The 20,358-nt window shown below is 47.5% G+C and overlaps 1 protein-coding gene across 2 annotated transcripts in view; it reads left to right on the forward strand.

Annotated features, from left to right (window-relative positions):
* Positions 1 to 272: 272 nt before the first annotated feature.
* The window catches only part of CFAP77 (cilia and flagella associated protein 77), a 159,577-nt gene continuing 139,491 nt past the window's right edge, over positions 273 to 20,358 (forward strand). For both annotated transcript variants that reach the window (XM_004048772.5, XM_055351417.2), the window contains exon 1: positions 273 to 567. In XM_004048772.5, coding sequence (XP_004048820.3) covers positions 373 to 567 — 195 coding nt within the window. In that variant the 5' untranslated portion in view covers positions 273 to 372. The remainder of the gene's footprint in view (positions 568 to 20,358) is intronic.

Genomic DNA, 20,358 nt, shown 5'->3' on the forward strand with positions numbered 1-20,358 from the left:
GTTTCTTGAAAGAAAAGTACAAGCCGAGCCGGGCTCTGTTGGCGTCCCGTCGCCAAGGAGACGGGCCGTTGCATTCGTCCTCCAGGGGTGGTCTTGGTTTTCTTTCCTCTCCCAGTCTGCAACGCGGGGCCCAGGAGACGCCCTGAGGATCCCGCGGGGCTCCTGCAGGGCTCCGGGGCTCTTTGCGATGAGGGGCCGGCGCGAGCGGGGCGCGCCTGGCTCCGGAGGGGTCCTGGCATCTGAGTTTCCCCCTCAGGATCCCGGTGGTGCGGCCCGGGCCGCCCGGCAGGCACTTGGGAGCTCCAGGCTGTGCCCGACGTGGGGAAGCGCGCCCAAACCAGCCCGCTGGCCGGCTCCCCGGCGACCCCAACGATGCCAGAGGCCAGGAGCTCCGGCCCGGACCTCACGCGATGGAGGAAGCAGCAGCAGCCTGTGCGCCGCACGGTCAGCCAGGTCTGCCCGCCCCCGCGGCGGCCCCTGACCGTGGCGGACATCCGTTCCGGCATGGAGAACGAGCGGCTGGGGGTCGTGCGGGACTCCATGTTTCAGAACCCTCTCATCGTCAAGGTGAGCACCCCACGCCCACCGCGCTTTCGCTGTCGCCGGCTCCGGGCACCCGCGCCGCCGGGGGTCCCCACCCGCAGCGCCCTGGCCCCGCGGCCCGGGGTCCGAGCGCAGCGTGGGAAGCTCCAGCTCTGGTCCAGACAGGCCTGGACCCCCGTGCAGGTCGCGTCGCCTCTCTCAGCCTCGGTTTCCCCATCCTCACAGTGGGATGATAATGGCACCACTAAAGGGACTGATTGGGAAGATTGAATAGGGTAATTTCTGCGGGACCTCGGGACAGCGCCTGACATGGGGTAAGGCTGCAATGGGGGCTGCTGTGGTTTCCCACAGAGTGAACCCACAGGGTGACAGATAGGTCGCACACGCCCAGTCTAAGTCGTGGCTGCCAGCCCTCCCAGGGTAAAGGCCGCCTCTCCCGTTCCCCTGCACGCCTGGGGTACGTCTATGCAGCGGTGGCTCCGTGTCTGTCCTGGAAGCATCACGTCGAATGTTCATTTCCGTCCGATCATACTAATTTCTTACCCAAATTACAACCCTAAGAGAAAAAAAGCATAATCTTTGGCCTAGGAGGCTCCGCAGAAGAATGAGGGAGCTGCGGTTTCGGGCTGGATCACTTTCCCTTCCATTACACTTCCCTCCTCCCCACCTTTAGCCTCGCTTCCCACTGATGGGAAACCAACACTGCTGTGGCGGCCACACCTTCCCGGGGGCCACTGGAGAAGTCAGGCTGAGGCTTGGGGGTCAGGGAGCAAGCCTCGAGGCGAATTTATCTTGCGCCGCTGGAGGGCAGTGCGCCTTTAAAAATGGGCCCCGCGTCCCAGGTGCGGGAGTGGAAGGCGCAGGTGGTAACTGTGGATTCAACAACAATTATTTGTGTGACCGCCAGGCGCTGAGTAGAGCCCAGAGGTGGTGGTGGCGGTTTGTTTTTGTTTTGGGGAAAAGGGAACCCGTGCTAGAATTAACTGAGTTAATTGGCTCCTGGCAAAACATTGACTCCCTCCTCTTGCCTTCCCTAAACTCGGTCCTGCAGAGGAGGAAGTATACTGCCTAGGCGCAGGCTGCACCTGGGGGAGGCTGGCTTCCCACACTCGTGCCTTTCCATCGAATAGGCTCCTTTCTTAGGCCTCTCAAAGTGGAACAAGGTCCTTCACTTACTTCTACGTGAGAAGAGCCACTCTGAGTGGAGAGGCAGGACAGGCAGGTGGGGCCCATTATTCTTGGATGAAGGAGAGAATCACGTCCGCCACCTCTGACTACCTGCATTAAGGTTAGGTCGTTGCTTTTGTTCAAGTAGTTAGTAGTGAGCCAACTTCTTCCTACTGAAGTGTAAAGTGAGGGCGTATGGAGTTATTCTCCATGGTGAGTTAGTGTGTGGTGCCCACGCTGAGCAATATGTACACACACACACACACACATGCATATGCATTTGTGTATGCACCCATATACATACAGTTTACATCTATCATATATACATGTATGCATATGTATAATATACATGTACGTATGTGTAAAATGTATGTACATATATGTAAATTTCCCCCTTCTTTTCCTTTTTCCTTTTGCTTCCCCCGCCCCACCCAGCTATATCGAGGACAACATTTGGCCTCTGGATGGCACTAGCTAAACAGCTTCTAGGACCAATTCAATCCCTGATTTCTGAACCCAAGCTTAGGGTTGGAAAATGTACAGGAGGTGACTCACCCACGACTGGGGTTCTGTCTTCAGGGCACGAGATGCAGAGCAGGTCTGCCCTGGCCCCTGGTGACCATGCTGGAGCAGCAGGGACCCACGTCCAGGCTCGTGCTCTCTGATGATGGAGCCTGGGGTTCTCTTCTTCCATCAGGGACAGCCAGGGGGCAGCCTTTACCTCTGGCTTTCCTTCGTGGGTTCTTCAGGGTCTTTAAGGTACTTTCTGGAGCAGTTAAGATGACGTCCACTTTTCAGTATTTACCATATATAATATTAGAATATCTTATAACCTTAGAGGTCAAAACCTGACATAAATAAAAGTTGGCAGAGAAATTGACCGCAAAAGGGAACTTTGACTGTTATCTTTTCCGGACCCTTTTTGCAAATGAGCACACTGAAGCCACCTCTGTTGGGTTTTTTTGTTTGTTTGTTTGTTTTGTGTTTTTTTTTTTTTTTTTTTTTTTTGCTCAAGGTTTTGGCAGAGATTGGGTTTGCAGCTTCGTTTGCTAACTCCCAGCCCAGCAGTATTTTTACCACTTCAAACAGCTTCCTATATTAGTTTTTTTAAAAAAATTATGAAACAACTTTGGTGTTTTTGACTAAAGAAAAAGAGAAAATGGAAAATATGTGAGGTTGTGGAGCTTTAAGATTTTTTTCTTTTCATGTTATGGAAATTTCTACTGAGCTTGGCTTGTGGATTTCTTCATTGTGGCATGTCAGTTTCACCATCATAGATTTTCAGCTCCCTGTAGTAGTGTGTGCCTTTCCGCTACGTATGGTAGAGGTTGGGAGTGCACTCTACCGTGGTGTCTTTAGGAGGGTGATTAGAACTAGAGTATATTTTGGTTTTGTCTAAGTCTGAATCTGAAGGTGTGCATCTATATTGGAAGACTATAGCACCTTAGAAATAGGCATTTATTCTACCATATTGGGGGGTTGTTTCGTGGGTTGTTTTCTCCAATGAATAGGATCAGCATTTTTTTTCATTTGAAATGTAGAAATACTGACTGAACAAACTCAACAGTGTTATTTCACATCCATAAAATTTAGCAGGATGTATACACATCAGTTATTCAAGAACACGTCTGCAAGTTGCCACCGTAACCAAGTGAAAAGTGAAAAGCTGAGACCTCCAGGCAGGTATTTTATCTACAGATGCTCAACAACCATTTGCCTCATTGAAAACCAAGTCAACTGGTTATTTAATAGGAGTGATTGAATCAAGTCGGCGTTTTACGTGGCCACAAAAGATGTAAATATTTTCCATTAGAAAGGGTTTCAACTCTAGTGTACACAGTGATGTGCAGTTAGCCCGTTTTCCTTGAAATGTGACTCTCTGGAAAGAATAAAATCAAATAGAGAAAGAACCAAGCTTCTCCCTGCTTGGTTCTCATTTCCCCAGAATTCTGTGACTCCACATAGAATCCTGCTACAATAGCCTTCAAGACTCCTTCACAAAACCTGTCAGGGTTGCACCTTTCCTGCCATCGGAACTCAGCTGATAACCTGTCAATACAATTATAGGGAGAGACTGCTTGGTTTGCTCCCCTGACAGCCTTGGATCTTCTGTCTCCCTGGAGAGGCTGCCTATGTACGGGGGTGGAATTTATGGAATCGAGCACCCTTAGAAAGTGCAAAAGATCGTAGCACCCGATTTTTTCATAATTTATTATTGACTTTGTTTTTCTGTGAGGTTTTATGTAACCAATAAGAAGTGCATGCATTTTTAAAATAGAGTCATAGAGCAGACACGGCATTTGGGGCTGGAAGGCATCTTACAGACATCTAGTCCACCTCCTTTTTTGAGGAGATCAAGGCCCAGTGAGGGGAACAGACTCGTCCGAGGTGCTATCCTCACCTGGTGGCAGAATTGGGATGACACTAAGGTCTCCTGGCTTCCAGCCCCACGTTCTTTTGGCCACAACATACGATTAATTAACCAATGACAATCCAGATTGGTAACATGATGTATAGCAGGCAGTCAAAAAGTGTTCACAGATTAATCAGATTCCAATATCATTTCATTCAATATTCCTTCCAAAGTGAGCTCTACTGATTTCTTAGGACTTGTTGACAGCCAAGAAATATTTGTTGAAGGTTTATCAAGTGCCCAGTGCCATCCTAAGCTTTCCTGGGGGCATAGAAACAAATTTAGAATTCAGCGTTGCTGAATTTCATAGGAGTTAACCATTTACTATTTAGTTGGGCAGATGGGATACATGCACACATTTATAACTGTACAGATAGAGATGAACGCGAACAGGCAGGCAGCTTAGCACAGCACCTGCCGTAAGGAAAGCTCTTGGGAAATGTTAGCTCTTATTCACACACACACACACACACGCATGTATGCACAAATAAGACAGGCATTGTGATGGGTCCCCACCCCCGTAAGTTTTCAAGTGAGCTGCATTGCCCGGAAGAGTTCAGATTTGCAGGAAGGGAGTTCTGGGCAGGTCTCAGGGACCTGGAACCAGACCTTGAAAAGTGAAAAAGCAGAGTTGGGAAAGTCATTCAGCTCCATTCCGCCCTCCTCAGCTCCTAAATGCTTGTAGGTTTTCACCCCAACTTGAGTCCTAGTTTACAAGACCCAGTGCTGCCACAGGGATCATTATCATTATCATCACGAGGAAGCGTTTATTTAGAGCCAGTGTGTTCAAATTGGATGCTCTACAAAATTAGGCAACCACACCATGCCCACTAATAGCTTAACATCTCTAATAAATATTGATGCTGGCGAACATAAAGGCACGGAGAGAGACCAACACAAAGAAGGCAGGCAGACAAAAGCCCAGTTGTACAAATATCCCAGCGTGGGTCAGTATTTTTATTACATTTGAGTACAATCTGAAAATGTTACACGCAGCTTTATTGTTGAAGAGAATATACCCCTGATTGCTCCAGTCCTTTTACATTCAATTACAATGTAATAGGAGAAAATAAAACCTTAGGAAGGGATTTAAAAATGAGCTGCCCATCCTAATGGCCCCGTCTTGGAGGGCCAGTGGGTCAGTTTCATTTTTCTAGAGAGTGCCGTGGGTTGATCCATCCTTGCAACTCTCTCCCTCGTGGCCCTTTTTTCCTTTTTTCTTCTTTTTAAACCAAAGTCTCCCACTTCTGGGTGCCCAGGTACATCCTTCAGTGAGTCGGGCTGAGGCAGGAAACTTACCCCCCCCCCGCCCAGCTCCGTGGCCATTTCAGAAAGCCGAGCTGCCCCCTTCACCGGCTCGTCACCACCCTGGGGCAGCCGCTGCCCTGCCGGAGGAGCCTGCTGTCCTCTTTGTCCCTCTGAAGAAGGTGTGCTTTGGCTTTGAAGCGTTAATTAAGCGCAGACCTCAGCACTCAGGTTCCTCCTGTTGAACTCAGCATTTTCCTATTATGTGGCTCTCAGAACACTGCGGTGGCATGGCAGGAAGGCCGTTCTTCCAGGAAAAATTCTGAGGCTGGGGTGAACTAATCAGAGGTCTCTTCTCACACCTTCCAGAGCGTTCCAGGCTCAAGCGTTGCTCACTGTATAATCCTGCCTGCTTGTTCCTTATTTTGAAAGACAAAGTTTTCTTCATTTACAACTGACCCTGCGGATGAAATTTCAAAACCCCGTTTTCTATTGCAGTGGTTTGCAAACTGTTCTGTGGTCTTCAGGAGCATTGGAGGTCTCGCGAAATGTCTGATTCAAACAGCCTTTTAAGAAAATGCATCTTTATATTTAAAGTTTAATAAAAACATCAAGATAATTAAATGTATTTTATATCAAATGCTAACAATGGAGACCACCAACATGTTAGCTATGCTTGGAGTTTCCTAGCTTTGGGGTGTTAGTTCTCTGTGTTTGTGTGTGTGTAATGCTTGTAAAATGTGTCACAGACAATGAACATTGTAACCAGGCATAGGACTTTGGGCTGAGCGAATCCCTTTGAGTAGGACAGTGTGCTGAGGGCTTTGCGGTGGTCCCTGAGACCTGGGCTGTGTTAAACCTTAGACCCGTCTGCTGGGCTCTCACTCCTGCCTCAAGAATCTCAGGTTGGCTGGGCAAAAACAAGGGAGGCACACAGTCACACTCATCCAGTGTCTGGTTGATTTTTGGCATATGCTATAACTGTTGATATGCTATAACTGTTAAGTGCTTCTTATCTGATATTTGTTTTTGTTTTTTGTTTTTTTTTTTTGAGACAAAGTTTTGCTCTTGTTGCCCAGGCTGGAGTGCAATGGCACGATCTTGGCTTACCACAACCTTCGCCTCCCCGGTTCAAGGGATTCTCCTGCCTCAGCCTCCCTAGTAGCTGGGATTACAGGCACGTGCCACCACGCCCAGCTAATTTTGTAAGTTTTTTAGTAGAGACAGGGTTTCTCTATGTTGGTCAGGCTGGTCTCGAACTCCTGACCTCAGGTGATCTGCCTGCCTCAGGCTCCCAAAGTGCTGGGATTACAGGCGTGAACCACCACACCGGGCCTTTTTTTTTTTTTTTTTTTTTTTTTCGAGACAGAGTCTCACTCTGTTGCCCAGGCTGGAGTGCAGTGGTGCAGTCTTGCTCACAGCAGCCTCCGCCTCCTGGGTTCAAGTGATTCTCCTGCCTCAGCCACCCGAGTAGCTGGAATTACAGGCATACACCACCACATCTGGCTAATTTTTGTATTTTTAGTAGAGACAGGGTTTCTCTATGTTGGTCAGGCTGGTCTCGAACTCCTGACCTCAAGTGATCTGTCCACTTCAGCCTCCCAAAGTGCTGGGATTACAGGTGTGAGCCACTGTGCCCGGCTGATCTTTTGTATTAGTTTTTTTTAATGCCAGCGTTTGTTGGTCATTGGTAATGATTCAACTTTAAATAAAATTGTCCTTGGAATCTTCCTTCAAGCTCCTGCATCAGTATGTGAAGACCACAGTATAAATGAGGAGGGCTGTTAAAATGATTCCAGACTGCAGCTTTTGTTTTCTTTTTTTCTTTTTTTTTTTTTTTTGAGACGGAGTCTCACTCTTTCGCCCAGGCTGGAGTGCAGTGGCACAATCTTGGCTCACTGCAACCTCTGCCTCCCAGGTTCAAGCAATTCTCTTGCCTCAATCTCCCGAGTAGCTGGGATTACAGGTGCCTGCCACCATGCCCAGCTAATTTTTGTATTTTTAGTAGAAACGGGCTTTCACCATGTTGGCCAGGCTGGTCTCAAACCCCTGACCTCGTGATCTGCCCACCTCGGCCTCCCAAATTGCTGGGATTACAGGCGTGAGCCACCATGTCTGGCCGCAGTTTTTCTTTTCACACAACCACAAAAGATATCGAAATAGGTTGGTTGCCCAGGCAGATAGAAAACTGCACCTACTTCAGCAGAGAGGAAGGCCAGCAGTGTGGTATAGATGCCAGGTTGGAGCCAGCAGATCCTAGAGTGAGTTCTGTCTCAGCCACTTACTGGCTCTGCCACCCACGAGACTATTTACCCTTTAATCCTCAGTTTCCCCTACTTTAAAATGGAACGGTAATAGTTAGCACCCCAGCATGGGAGAGTTTTGAGGGTTCAGTGAGACAGTGCAGGCAGGGTCTGGCCCAGGAAAGAGCTTAATAAGTGAGCATTTTGTTATTTTCCATTATCCCGAGTCCAAATATTTATGTTTCTCAAAGCTACCTTATTGTTCTCAGCAATTGACTTTAAGTCAACGTTAAATGTCTGAACTTATAAAGAAATGGAGAATAAGACAAATCCACCCAAGTGCTTACATTTTTCCCCCTTTCTGCTCTCACTGAAAAATACTGTCACCTACCTCATCTCTTGTTTCCTGTGGCCATGTGCCCTAGTTGCAAGTGAAACCATCCAATTTCTAGCACTCATGCCGAGCTTACGCTTGAGGGTTCTTGGGCAAGTGGCTTAATTTCTCAGCCTGGGTTTCCTTATTTGGAGAGTCTGGGTACTAAGACCTACCCTACCTACATCTCAAGGTTGTAACGTGGTCAGATTCAAATGAGATACCATATGATGGAAGAGATTATGGCAAAGTGGAACAAGGCCAGGAGTTCTTAATTGAGGGGGGCAGTTTTGCTCCCCAGGGAACACTGGGCCATGTCTGGAGACATTTTTGGTTATTACACCTGGCGAGGGGGTGCTGGTGGCATCTGGTGGGCAGAGGACAGACATGCTGCTCAGCATCCTGCTATACACTGGACAGTGCTCCCCACCCCAAAACAAGGAATCCTCTGGTCCCAAATGTCAATAGTGCCAAGGCTGAGAAGCCCCAAACCAGGAGACATGAAGGAGACATGGGAACTTCGTTATCCTTCACCCGTGGTTCATGGTCTCTTGAAACCTAACGCAAAGACTCTGGAAATGAGCCGGTTTGGTTTTAATTGCTTCTCTACCCATTGTTTGCTTCCGATTGTCTTCCTCTCGTACACTTTATGGCTATTTAAAATCCCCGCCTTTGAATCCGTTTCGTTTCCCGAGCAATGTAGCTTACATGAGTTTGCTAGCTTCTGTCTGAGACTTGTCAATCTCTAGCCTCACCCATGTTGTCGTTTAAAAAAATAAAAAGCATTTCTAGCAATCCATACAGTGTGGCTCAATAATTCATTAGATAAACTCATTAGCAAAGGGGCTGATTTGTTGAGTAATCACTGACCGGTAGACAAGCTTTGTTTCCCTGGTGCACCAACTTCCAAGGATCTTGTTTGGTTTGGTTTTGTTTTCCTCAGCATGAACTAATCTAAGATTTAAAACAAAATTGATTGAGTACACCAGAAATTAAGCTCACAGTGGGCCAGGGCCCCATCACAGACTCTGTGCTCTCATTGTGGCACTAAATACAGCATTTCAGGGAAGCAAATAAATATGCTTTATAAAGAAAACAGCTGTATTTTTCCACCCATTCACTTAAAGGCACGTCAGGGTTCGGGCGAGAAACTGACAGACATGGGTCAATGAACAGGAAGGTCAACATGAGTAGCACACAGGAGGGAGAATGGCCACCAAAAGGATTGTGGAAAACACATAATGAGCCAAAAAGAGGGATTTTTGATCTTTTATATGAACCAAACAATACATATTTGGGAGACCAGTGAACTCAGAAGCATACAAGATAAATTTCTTTGTGTGGATCGAAATCTTTTGTGTTTGTCCAGAGGAATGAAAGTGGAGGCTCAGAACTCTTTGATTTCAAGGTATGTGTGGCATTAGTGAGAGGCCACACCGCTGCCAGGTGGCTGGTTGTTTGTAACCAATAGCACAGCGTCTAAGCTGTGCCGTGGCGTCAGAGAAGCAGCCCCAGGGAGCCAAAGCTCGGATGCCACAGCCTCCCACAAAGATGGGGCACCCAAAAAGGCAACGAGAGAGGTGATCTTTCGGCCACAGCATTTCTGTTGAGGGAATTAGAAAATTTACTGGCAGCTTTATTAGTTAATTTTACTGGACAATAGTGAATTTGGCCGTGTCACCACATTAAAATGCCATCATAATATTCCCATTATGTAGAATCGCATTTATATTTTCCATCTGCTTCCCAGGAGATCTTTAAGAGCCAAGATATTGGCTTTTTTTTTCCTTTTTATGCATTTAAGACTGCTAATGAACCCATCAGCCAATGAGCAAATATTTATTAAACACCTACAATGTGCAAGGGACCGGAGGAAACACAAGAGGTTGAAGACTTTGTGTCCAAGAAGTTGTAGTCTGATCAGAGAGAACCAGACTTTGCACATTAAAACTCATAAGTTATTAAAAGTGGGTGGCTGGGGGCAGTGACTCATACCTGTAATCCCAGTACTTTGGGAGGCTGAGGCAGGAGGATTGCTTGAGCCCAGGAGTTCGAAACCAGCCTGGGCAACATAATGGGACCTGGCATCCACAAAATTTTAAAAAATTAGGCGGGTGTGGTAGTGTGCACCTGTAGTCTCAGCTACTCAGGAAACTGAGGCAGAAGGATCGCCTGAGGCCAGGAGGTTGAGGCTACAGTGAGCTGTGATCACACCACTGCACTCTAGCCTGGGTGACAGAGCAAGACCTTGACCAAAAAAAAAAAAAGGAAGGAGAGGTGATGAGAGGCCAGAATGCCACGTTTAAGTGTTGAGGCAGGAGCAGTATCAGGGCTTTCCAGGCAGCGCAGACAGCTGATGAGGTTGGGCTAGGCCTGTAGGATGGACTAGATTCCACTGGGGGAACAGGACAGGAAGGGGACACCTAGAGCAAAGGCACATCACCTGGAATGTGCAAGGTGTTTTCAGCAAGAGTGGACATGCCTGTCATCCCAGCACTTTGGGAGGCCGAGGTGGGCGGATCACTTGAGGCCAGGAGTTCGAGACCAGCCTGGCCAACATGGTAAAACCCTATCTCTACTAAAAATACAAAAAAAAAAAAAAAAATTCTGGGCATGGTGGTGCACACCTGTAATCCCAGGTACTCGGGAGGCTGAGACAGGAGAATTGCTTGAACCCAGGAGGTAGAGGTTGCAGTGAGCCAAGATCGCGCCATTGCACTCCGGCCTGCAGCCTGGGTGACAAGTGAGACTCTGTCTCAAAAAAAAAAAAAAAAAAAAAGAAGAACAGAACAATAACTCTATGATTCTATGCATTCATTCACTCACTGCTTTAATTAACACTTTTTGAGCACATAATGTGTACCAGGCACAGTACCAGGCACCAAGGATACAGGGGTAAACCCACCTGGATATAGGCTTTGTCCTTGAAGAGCTTACAATCTAGCAGGCAGAAGCAGACAGAGATGAAAATCAACAGCAAAGTGGTACAGACGTGGCCACAGCCATCTGGACAGGATCCATGCCCAGCACTGAGGGCAGCTCCATCTTCACCTGGACGAAAGGAGATGAGGAAAGCTCTCACAGGCTGATGGCTTGGCTTGTGTCTTTTTTTTTTTTTTTTTTTTTTGAGACAGAGTCTCGCTTTGTCACCCAGGCTGAAGTGCAGTGGCGTGATCTCGGCTCACTGCAACCTCCATCTCCTGGGTTCAAGTGAATCTCCTGCCTCAGCCTCCCAAGTAGCTGGAATAACAGGCGCCTGCCACCATACCCAGCTAATTTTTGTATTTTTAGTAGAGTTGGCCAGGCTGGCCTCAAACTCCTGGCCTTAGGTGATCCGCCCGGCTTGGCCTCCCAAAGTGATGGGATTACAGGTGTGAGCCACCATGCCCGGCCTTGGGCTGAGTCTTGACACAAAGACTAGCAAGTATGTGGGGGGGAACTGAAGAGGTGGGGGCAGGGTGAGATCCAGGTTTTGCCAGGCTTAAAGTTTATGCAATTTTGGGATCCCTCTTTAAGAAACAGAATACAGAATTACAAATAATTTTGAAAATTAAGTCCAAGGCCTTGAAATGTGCTGGAGAGTGACCCTGAAGCTAAACTTCACTAGTTTCATGGTAAATCAACTTTGGGAGAGAAAAAGCTTCCCAGGAAAAGGGATAGCGTGTTCAGCGGGGCTGGAGTTTGGAGGGATGCACACTAGACCATTAGACTTGAGAATCCTGGGTTCTTCTCCAGGCTTCGTGACATTCAGTCATTCATTCATTTCTTCACTAAGCATTGCACAGTTCCCCTGAACCAGGCACACCAGGCACTGGAACCACAGTGAGGAGTTCACAGTCTACTGCACACTCTCATTGGCTCTGAAACCTTGAGTGACTCACTAGATGTCTCTAAGCCTTGATTCTGCACACCTGAATGGCTTCTCTCCCATCCTTCATTTGCGCATTTGACCATTTGCAAAATGTTTATTGAGGAGCTGTTATGTGTGCTGGGCCTTGGGGACACCTCAGTGGATAAGACAGCCTTAGTCTCAGGTGGCTTTTTTTTTTTTTTTTTTTTTTTGAGACGGAGTTTTGCTCTTGTTGCCCAGGCTGGAGTGCAATGGCACAATCTCAGCTCATTGCAACCTCCGCCAGCCAGGTTCAAGTGATTCTCCTGCCTCAGCCTCCCCAGTATCTGGGATTACAGGCTCACACGACCATGTCCAGATAATTTTTGTATTTTTAGTAGATAGGGGGTTTCACCATGTTGGCCAGACTGGTCTTGAACTCCCAAACTCAGGTGATCTGCCTTCCTTGGCCTCCCAAAGTGCTGGGATTACAGCTGTGAGCTACTGTGCCCAGCCCAGCAGGTGGCTTTCAAGGCCCTGCAGAAGACAGACAGTAAGCCAAGGACTCCTCACTCAGGGATACACATTGAGGAGGAGTGCAGAGCACTCAGAGGCTAGGGAAGCCCCACCTGGAAGATACCACGGATGCTATGTTTTAGCCCAGCCCTTCGAGCTGAGGGGTCCTGGTCAGTGAAGAGTTACTGGAAGTAGAGTGTGTATGTGTCCGTGTTCAGATGAGCAGTGGGACGAGACTGTTCCAGGCAAAATAAGAGATTTTATGAGAAGACCCAAAGCAAGGAGGAACCTGGAGCTTTGGGGAAAGAGGGCCAGGGGGCTGCAGTGAAGCAGCAGGGAAAGGCAGCACTGAGGTGAGGCTGGGCAGGAAGTCAGAGGCCAGGGACACCTGCAGGGGTCAAAGCAGGGGGAATACACAAAGGGCTGAGAGACAGGTCCAGAAACCAACAAGAGGCTGCAGCAACCACACCTCCTTCCCTCTACTGAAGGTGACAACAGGCCGACAAAGGGATACACTCCCAGTGGCAGCGTGCTGCGATGTGACAGCTGGAATGGACATGTTAGTTGCATCCTAGTCCCCAACCAGGCTGGGCACAGATGGCAGGACGTGTCCTTCCAGGCTGGTTTAGGGTTAGTGACTACGATTTGTTTACTTTTTGTAAGTTACACAAGCCCAAGTCCGCCGCGCTGTGTATTTTCACCAAGTCGTTCAAGGGAACCTGCTGGAGCAATTCCGGGGAGTCCCTTAGGGCTGAGTGTTGGGCTTCGCGGCTGCCTCCAAAACCGTTACAAACCATCACTGAAGATTTTGCTGTCTCTGTAGGCACCCAGGGGGCATAAATTTGGAGGTTTAAGCAAGTCTTTAAAAACTACTCTTCTAAAAGGAAAGCGCCTGTTGGGCGAACCTGAAGGCTCTGTCTTTTCTTAGGCAGCCGCTTGCTTCTTGGGGAGATCTTCCCAGGATCACCTCACAGGATGCTCACGGATCTGACTTCTCCCGGAGTGGGAGGATGAGGAGGAGGCTGAGCCTGGAGTCTGGGTTTCCAGGAGGCTCCTGGCTGTAGACCATTTCATCAGCAGACACTCCAGTGTGCCCACTGACAGCTGCTGCCCTCTGTGCAATGTGCTCACTGTGTGCCGGGCACTGTGCCTCTCCCTTACATTTTTGCAACAATCCTGAGACAGGACGACTATCATTCCCATTTTACAGATGGGGAAGCTGAGGCTTATAGAGGTCACACAAATTGCCCATAGTCACCCAGCTCATGCCTGGAGGAGCCAGGCTTCCAACCAGGTCTGTCATCCCAAAGCCTGAGGTTGTAACCGCTGTGCAGATCCAAAAAACTTAGTGACATCAGTGGCCATCACTGGTTGAGTACCTGGCCAAGTGCCAGATCTTTTACATATATTATCTCAACTCTGCAAGCTCCGTGTCTTGAGCCCAGAAAGGCTCAGAAACATGCCCAACGCCACATGAAGGGTAAATGGCAGGATTGGGGCTGGCAGTGTGGCCTGAGTAAGTCCACAGCTTGTCATGCTTCCTACATGTTATGCCACACTGCCCATTACCCTGGGAGACCCCTTTGTCCTGATGGGAGAGAAGAATCCAGTTAATCCATGTGCTTATCACCTGCGTCTGTATCTATCTGAAGGGTCAAGCTCATCTGGGGATGTGTTTTCTGTTCTCTAAGGACCTTACAGTCTAGTTGGGCAGAAAAGTCACATCATACACGTGCACCTACGGCCAGAAGTTGACTGCACAAGGCTGAAACCAATGCAGCCAAGACATCCGTGGCTGTTAAAAAAAGAGTTAGGAGGCCTGGTGTGGTGGCTCACGCCTGTAATCGCAGCACTTTGGGAGGCAGAGGCAGGCAGATCATGAGGTCAGGAGATAGAGACCATCCTGGCTAACACGGTGAAATCTATCTCCTAAAATTACAAAAATTAGCCGGCATGGCCTCGGGTGCCTGTAGTCCCAGCTACTCAGGAGGCTGAGGCAGGAGAATCACTTGAACCAGGGAGGCAGAAGTTGCAGTGGGCTGAGATCGTGCCACTGCACTCCAGCCTGGGCGACAGAGCAAGACTCCATCTCAAAACAAAAAAAAAAAGAGTTAGGAAGAGGGAGCAGCCCTGGCTTGGCCTGGTCCAGAAAGACCTGTGGAATTGCTGGAGGGCTGAGAAGAGGAGGGACAGGTGTAAACAATGGCTGGACAAGGTGAGAAATTGGCTGCCATGAGCTTGGGTGCATTTTCAGGGGAAGTCTGGAGGAAGCACACTACCAAGAAGGCGGCAGAGGGAGGTTCCTGGGAAAGGGATGCTGGGATCAGGTGAGGACCGCTCAAGGAGCCTTCACTTTGGGTGTCACCACTTGAAAGTTTAAAGAAGAGACTCGGGATAAAGACGCATAGATACCGGGTTTCCCACGGATGTCGGATTTCAGGTTATTCCAAACGTGCGCATCTGCCGGCCAGGGAGCCAGGATGGCTGGGGGCAAAACCTCCATCAAGGCTGAGCAGAGCGGCCTCCCCCTTTTCAAAGGAGAGGCATCCCCTCCTCCTCTCCCAGCCACGGCTCCCTTCTTCTCCCCACCTCCCTAATCAGAGAGAGCAAATTGTTATCAGATTAGCGCCAGCAATGAAAAGCACAGTCCCGCTCACCCTCGCAGTTAGTTAGCATTTAGATAGACTGGGACTGGGGCCCACACAATAGGCATCAAAGCCCAGCTCAGGGCGGCGGGAGGGATTAATTTCTTTAACCAACAGGCCTGATCTGGCCTAACTCATTACCCTGCCTTGTCAGTGTGGATGTTAGATTCGATTGAAGATTATACCATTTAGGCCTTTCCCTTGTTTTCTGCCGAAATCTGGGCTATTGAATTGCACATTCTTGCGTCGCCCCCATCAATACTCAGCGGCCTGAGGTTCTAATTCTGCTTCATTTAAACTTCATCAACTTTTCCAATCAAGTGGAAGGATCCGAAATAGGCTCTGTGAGCAGAAGGGCCCGATTCCCTTTGTCAGATAATTTATTCTGTTTTCTCCTCCCCCACTCCTTTGCTCTCTTTCTCTCTCCAACCTCGCTCCCCAATCCCCTCTCTCAGTGCTCCCCCCTCCTTATCCCCATGCTGAAAATGAGATTACAGTATTTAAATGACTATGGTAATCAATCTAGGGACCCCGAGCTGAGATTGAGGTTAATTTTTCTTAGCAGAACAAAGAAGCGTGATGCCTTTGGGGATGTGAAGGTGCAGTCTGGGTTTCTTGCTTGTGTTTTTTTCCCCCCCGAAATTGCAGTTTTAGGAGTCTTTTCTTGTTACTAACTAGGCGCCGAGTGTGATTTTTAAAGGCAGCAGCCCCTAAGAGGGCAGAAATGTAATTTTGAGCTGATAAACAGCTAACGGCCTTCAATCAACAATTTTAATAGGAAAAAAAAAGTCACTTACATGATCTGGGTACAGATCTAATGAAAGGGTGATCATTTACCTTATTTATTTTTAAACACACATGGAATAATTTCCCACTGTGTTAGAACTAGTAATTACAGCCGCACGGTGCGTCTGTAAACTTTTGAATGAAGAGCCTTGTCACTCAGACGGCCCTCTGCCTGGCAGCTTTTGCTGCTATAAAAGTTGAGATTTTGTCATGTTTTGGCTAATTGGAAACCGGGTCATTATACCATTGAAAATCTACATGAAAGTGACTTGTTCGATTGTTACCTGAAGCATTCACAAGCCGGCCAGTCATTCTGCTGAGACTCCCGCCTGCCTCCCCCAGCTTCTAAAACAGAGAGAATCAAAATATGTATATTTCTTTGTCTCCCTTTGCTATCTTGTCAGAGCTGTTTTACATGCTGCCACCCAATGTTATCTTTTATTTGTGTCAGGAGAAAGGATCTGACAAGTTCAGTATACAATGTTCATTTGGCAAGGCAAATTTTTCATACCAATTTTGAGTTAGGAAATGAAACTATCTTTCAACAGAATGAGCAACATCATTTTTGGACAGACTTATTATGAGAGAGAGGATTGCAGAACTTTATTTCCTTGCATGATCCCAAAAAGTCTAATACATTTTTTTAAAAGTAGGATCCCGTTTCCACCTGCAACCCAAGTTGGGGGAAATGAGAAACAACAGTAATGTCTTCACACAGGGAGGCCTAATGTCACATTCCCCACCCCCGCTCCCTGTTTCCCGCCAGTTATTAAAAGGCTGGAATAAATTGTTCCTCTTCTATATTATAATGACTTTGCTTCAGACCCTTTAAACTGTGGGTGAGTTTCTGACAGTCATCCACATTTGCAAAGCAAAATATTTATTAACCATCATCGTCTAAAGCAGCAACGGAACCTGAGGCAACCTTGTTTGTGCAGAGTGAGATTCCCCCGCCCCCGTACCCACTTTCCATCACTGTTTGCCTAAAAAAGAAGACTCTCTCACCCTCTGTGCTACCGAATTCATTTGGGGCAGTGGTTTATGGTGACATTTTTCTTTCCTAAAGCAAATATTGACTCACCATGGGGAAATTAAAACTCCATTAGGCATCGCTACATTGTTGAGCAGCCTGCATTACAGCAGTCAAGCTACTATTAATTGGTTTCTTCCTCAGGAATAATTCAGGGAGGGCAGAGGGAATGGAGAAAGAGAAGATGGATCTCAGCCGTAATTCCTTAAAATGACACCATCTAAATCAGCAAAGGTGATCATTATGCGGTTATTAATCTAAATATAAAGAAGACACTGCCTAATAATAGGATGAATTTATCCATATAAGAAGCCTGCAGCTAAGTTATTTCTGGGCTGGAGAGAATACATTTTAAGACACAGGTGGGCCAGCCTTGGCCAGATTTGGGCCAGAACCGGCTTCCCCAGAGCACGAGAAGCCCCGATTCTTCTCTGCTCTATCTGGATGAAGAAGTTTTCGTTTCCTGCAATAAGGTAATTAGCTGTTCCTGCAGCCCATTCACGGCTTCCTTCTCAGCACCAACATTCTGCTTTTTCACCCTGACCATTCCCTCCTTGGCCATCCAGCAGTTCCGGCCATGCCCAGCCCATCCTATGTCCCACCCACTCCCCTAAGACTTCTCCGGTCCTTCTCGGGTCTAGCGGCTCTTTGCCCTCTGTATTAGGGCTGCCTAACGAATGACCACACATCAAGTGGCTTAAAAACAGGTATTTTGGCTGGGTACAGTGTAATCCCAGCTACGTGGGAGGCTGAGGCACGATAATCGCTTGAACCCGGGAGGCGGAGGTTGCAGTGAGCCGGGATCACACAACTGCACTCCAGCCTGAGCAACAGAGTGAGACTCTGTCTCAAAAAAAAAAAAAAAAAAAAAAAAACAGATATTTATTCTCTCAGAGTTCTGGAGGCCAAAGGGCTGGTTCCTCCTGAGAGCCGTGAGGGAAGGATCTGTTCCAGGCCTCTCTCCTGGTTTGTAGATGGCCCTCATTATGTTCCCATGACATTCTGCCTGTAAAGGTGTCTATGTCCAAATTTCCTCTTTTTATAGGGACAACTGTCTCCTGCAGTATCATCTCATAATTAACAAATTATCTTGCCAATGACCCTATTACCAAATGAAGCCACATTCTCAGGTACTGGGAGTTAGGACTTCAGCGTATGAATTTTGAAGAGACGGAGTTCAACCGCTAACATTCTCCATTGACCCCATGGCTCAAAGTTTGTTGAGCATTAGATTCTTTCTTTTTTTTTTTTTTTTCTGAGACAGGGTCTTGCTTTGTCACCCAGGCTGGAGTTCAGTGGTACAATCATAGCTCACTGCAGCCTTGACCTCCTGGCTCAAGTGATTCTCCCACCTCAGCCTCTTGCATAGCTGGGACCACAGGGGCATATGCCATCATGCCCAGCTAATTTTTAAGTTTTTTTTTTTTCACAGAGACATGGGTCTTCCAGTGTTACCCAGTCTGTTCTCAAACTCCTGGGCTCAAGCAATCCTCCTGCATTGGCCTCTCAAAGCGCTGGGATTACAGATGTGAGCCACTGCGCCCAGCCAGAGCATTAGATTCTTAATAACTGCAAGGAGCCGGGCACGGTGGCTCACACCTGTAATCCCAGCACTTTGGGAGGCTGAGGCAGGCGGATCACTTGAGGTCAGGAGTTCCAAACCAACCTGGCCAACATGGCGAAACCTCGTCTCTACTAAAAATACAAAAAATTAGCTGGGCGTGGTGGTGGACACCTGTAATCCCAGCTACTTGGGAGGCTGAGACAGGAGAATTGCTTGAACCTGGGAGGCGGAGGTTGCAGTGAGCCAAGATCGCACCACTGCACTCTAGCCCAGGTGACAGAACGAGACTTCAACTCAAAAAAAAAAAAAAAAAAAAAAAGGCCAGGCCCGGTGGCTCATGCCTGTAATCCCAGCACTTTGGGAGGCCAAGGCAGGTGGATCACAAGGTCAGGAGATCAAGACCATCCTGGCTAACACGGCGAAACCCCGTCTCTACTAACAAAATACAAAAAAAAAAAAAAAAAATTAGCCGGGCATGGTCGCGGGCGCCTGTAGTCCCAGCTACTTAGGAGGCTGAAGCAGGAGAATGGTGTGAGCCCGGGAGGTGGACAGTGAGCCGAGATCGCGTCACTGCACTCCAGCCTGGGTGACAGAGCAAGACTGTCTCAAAAAAAATAAAACTCTGCTTTTCATGATCATTGCTTTAGTCTGAATGCAAATGCCACCATTGCTTTCTGCTTGGTGAGAGGCTCAGTTAACCTTGGAAGGGAAGAGGCTCAGTTAACCCAACTGCTTCCAAAGCAGCTCCCCAGATAGTCCACGACTGCTGCCCCAGAGCCCTCTTTTCTCTGGTACATGGGGTCTGCACTTGGCGTTCTCCTGGGCACTCCCTGGCTCCGTGGCCGTCATCTCCTACACTTATTTCTGGTGGTGGTTTCCTCTGGTTTTGCTTTTCTGTTTGTCTGCTTCTGTCTAATTTCTATCATTCATAATTTTTTTTTAAATTTCTGGTTCTGTGATAGAGCTCCCTTTCTTATTTTCTATACTATTTTGGATTTTTTTGCCTTTTGGAAAATACTTTCTCTGTCCTTTCGTGGCATTTGTGGGATGGGGGGAGAAAAAGTAGATGAATAGGTTCAGTCCTCTGTTTTGATCCAATCTCCTCATTTTTCCTTCCTAAGATTTTTGCAAGCATTAGATGTCATAATAAACTGGTAAGGAACATTCCAAATCATAGCCTTAAGTTAGTTACATTTATCCCCTACAAAAAGAGTTTTAGAAACTACCTTAGCATCTACTTATAATGCAGCCAAGAATGTTTCCATTCTTCCCAATGACCAGAGCTATCCTGTGAACTAGAAAACCACTTCTTTGTTGTGATCTGAAGAAAAGCCCTCCTGTCCCAGTCGTTCCTACCAGATTGCCAAGTACCAGGAAATCTCAGCAGAATCTCTCTGTCTTATCTGACACATCTGGGACCTCAGTCAATATGTCAGAAGGAAGAAGCAGCACTTCAAGCTATTTTTACCCAGTAACAGAAAACTTGTTTCTCTTCTGGTCATGGCCAAGTAACCTCCTATCATATCAGCCCTCCCAGAGATAACATTTATATACTCCAGATAAAATGTAAAAAAAAAGAAGATGCTAGGAAGTGAACAAATGCAGGCAGATGCAGCGGGCAGATGAGGGAGTCAACACTTGGAGGAAGACAACAGCAGGAAATGACTTTCCTATTTTAAAAATGACCTTTATCCAAAGGCCAGGCTATAGTCAATGCTGCACAGCATGTCTACAGTTTGGATAGAAACCTGTGATTCTAGTCAACCTGTGGTTGAAGAACCAGAAGACAGAATTGGAGCAACCACCATCGCTGGAAGGTGAGGGAAGAATCCAGGAAAGGAGAGAGCCAGAGAAGGGAAGTCCAAATTCAGGGTCTCTGGATAATCCCTGAGCCCATACAAAAGGCACAGATACTACAAAGCCCAAATAAGGCTAAAATAAATAACAGAACTTAGACATGAACTTCCGTCCACTGCAGAAGAGGCAAAGTTTGCACTTTGAGTT

Source organism: Gorilla gorilla, chromosome 13, assembly GCF_029281585.2.
Source record: "Gorilla gorilla gorilla isolate KB3781 chromosome 13, NHGRI_mGorGor1-v2.1_pri, whole genome shotgun sequence".
Classification (NCBI taxonomy): Eukaryota; Metazoa; Chordata; class Mammalia; order Primates; family Hominidae; genus Gorilla; species Gorilla gorilla.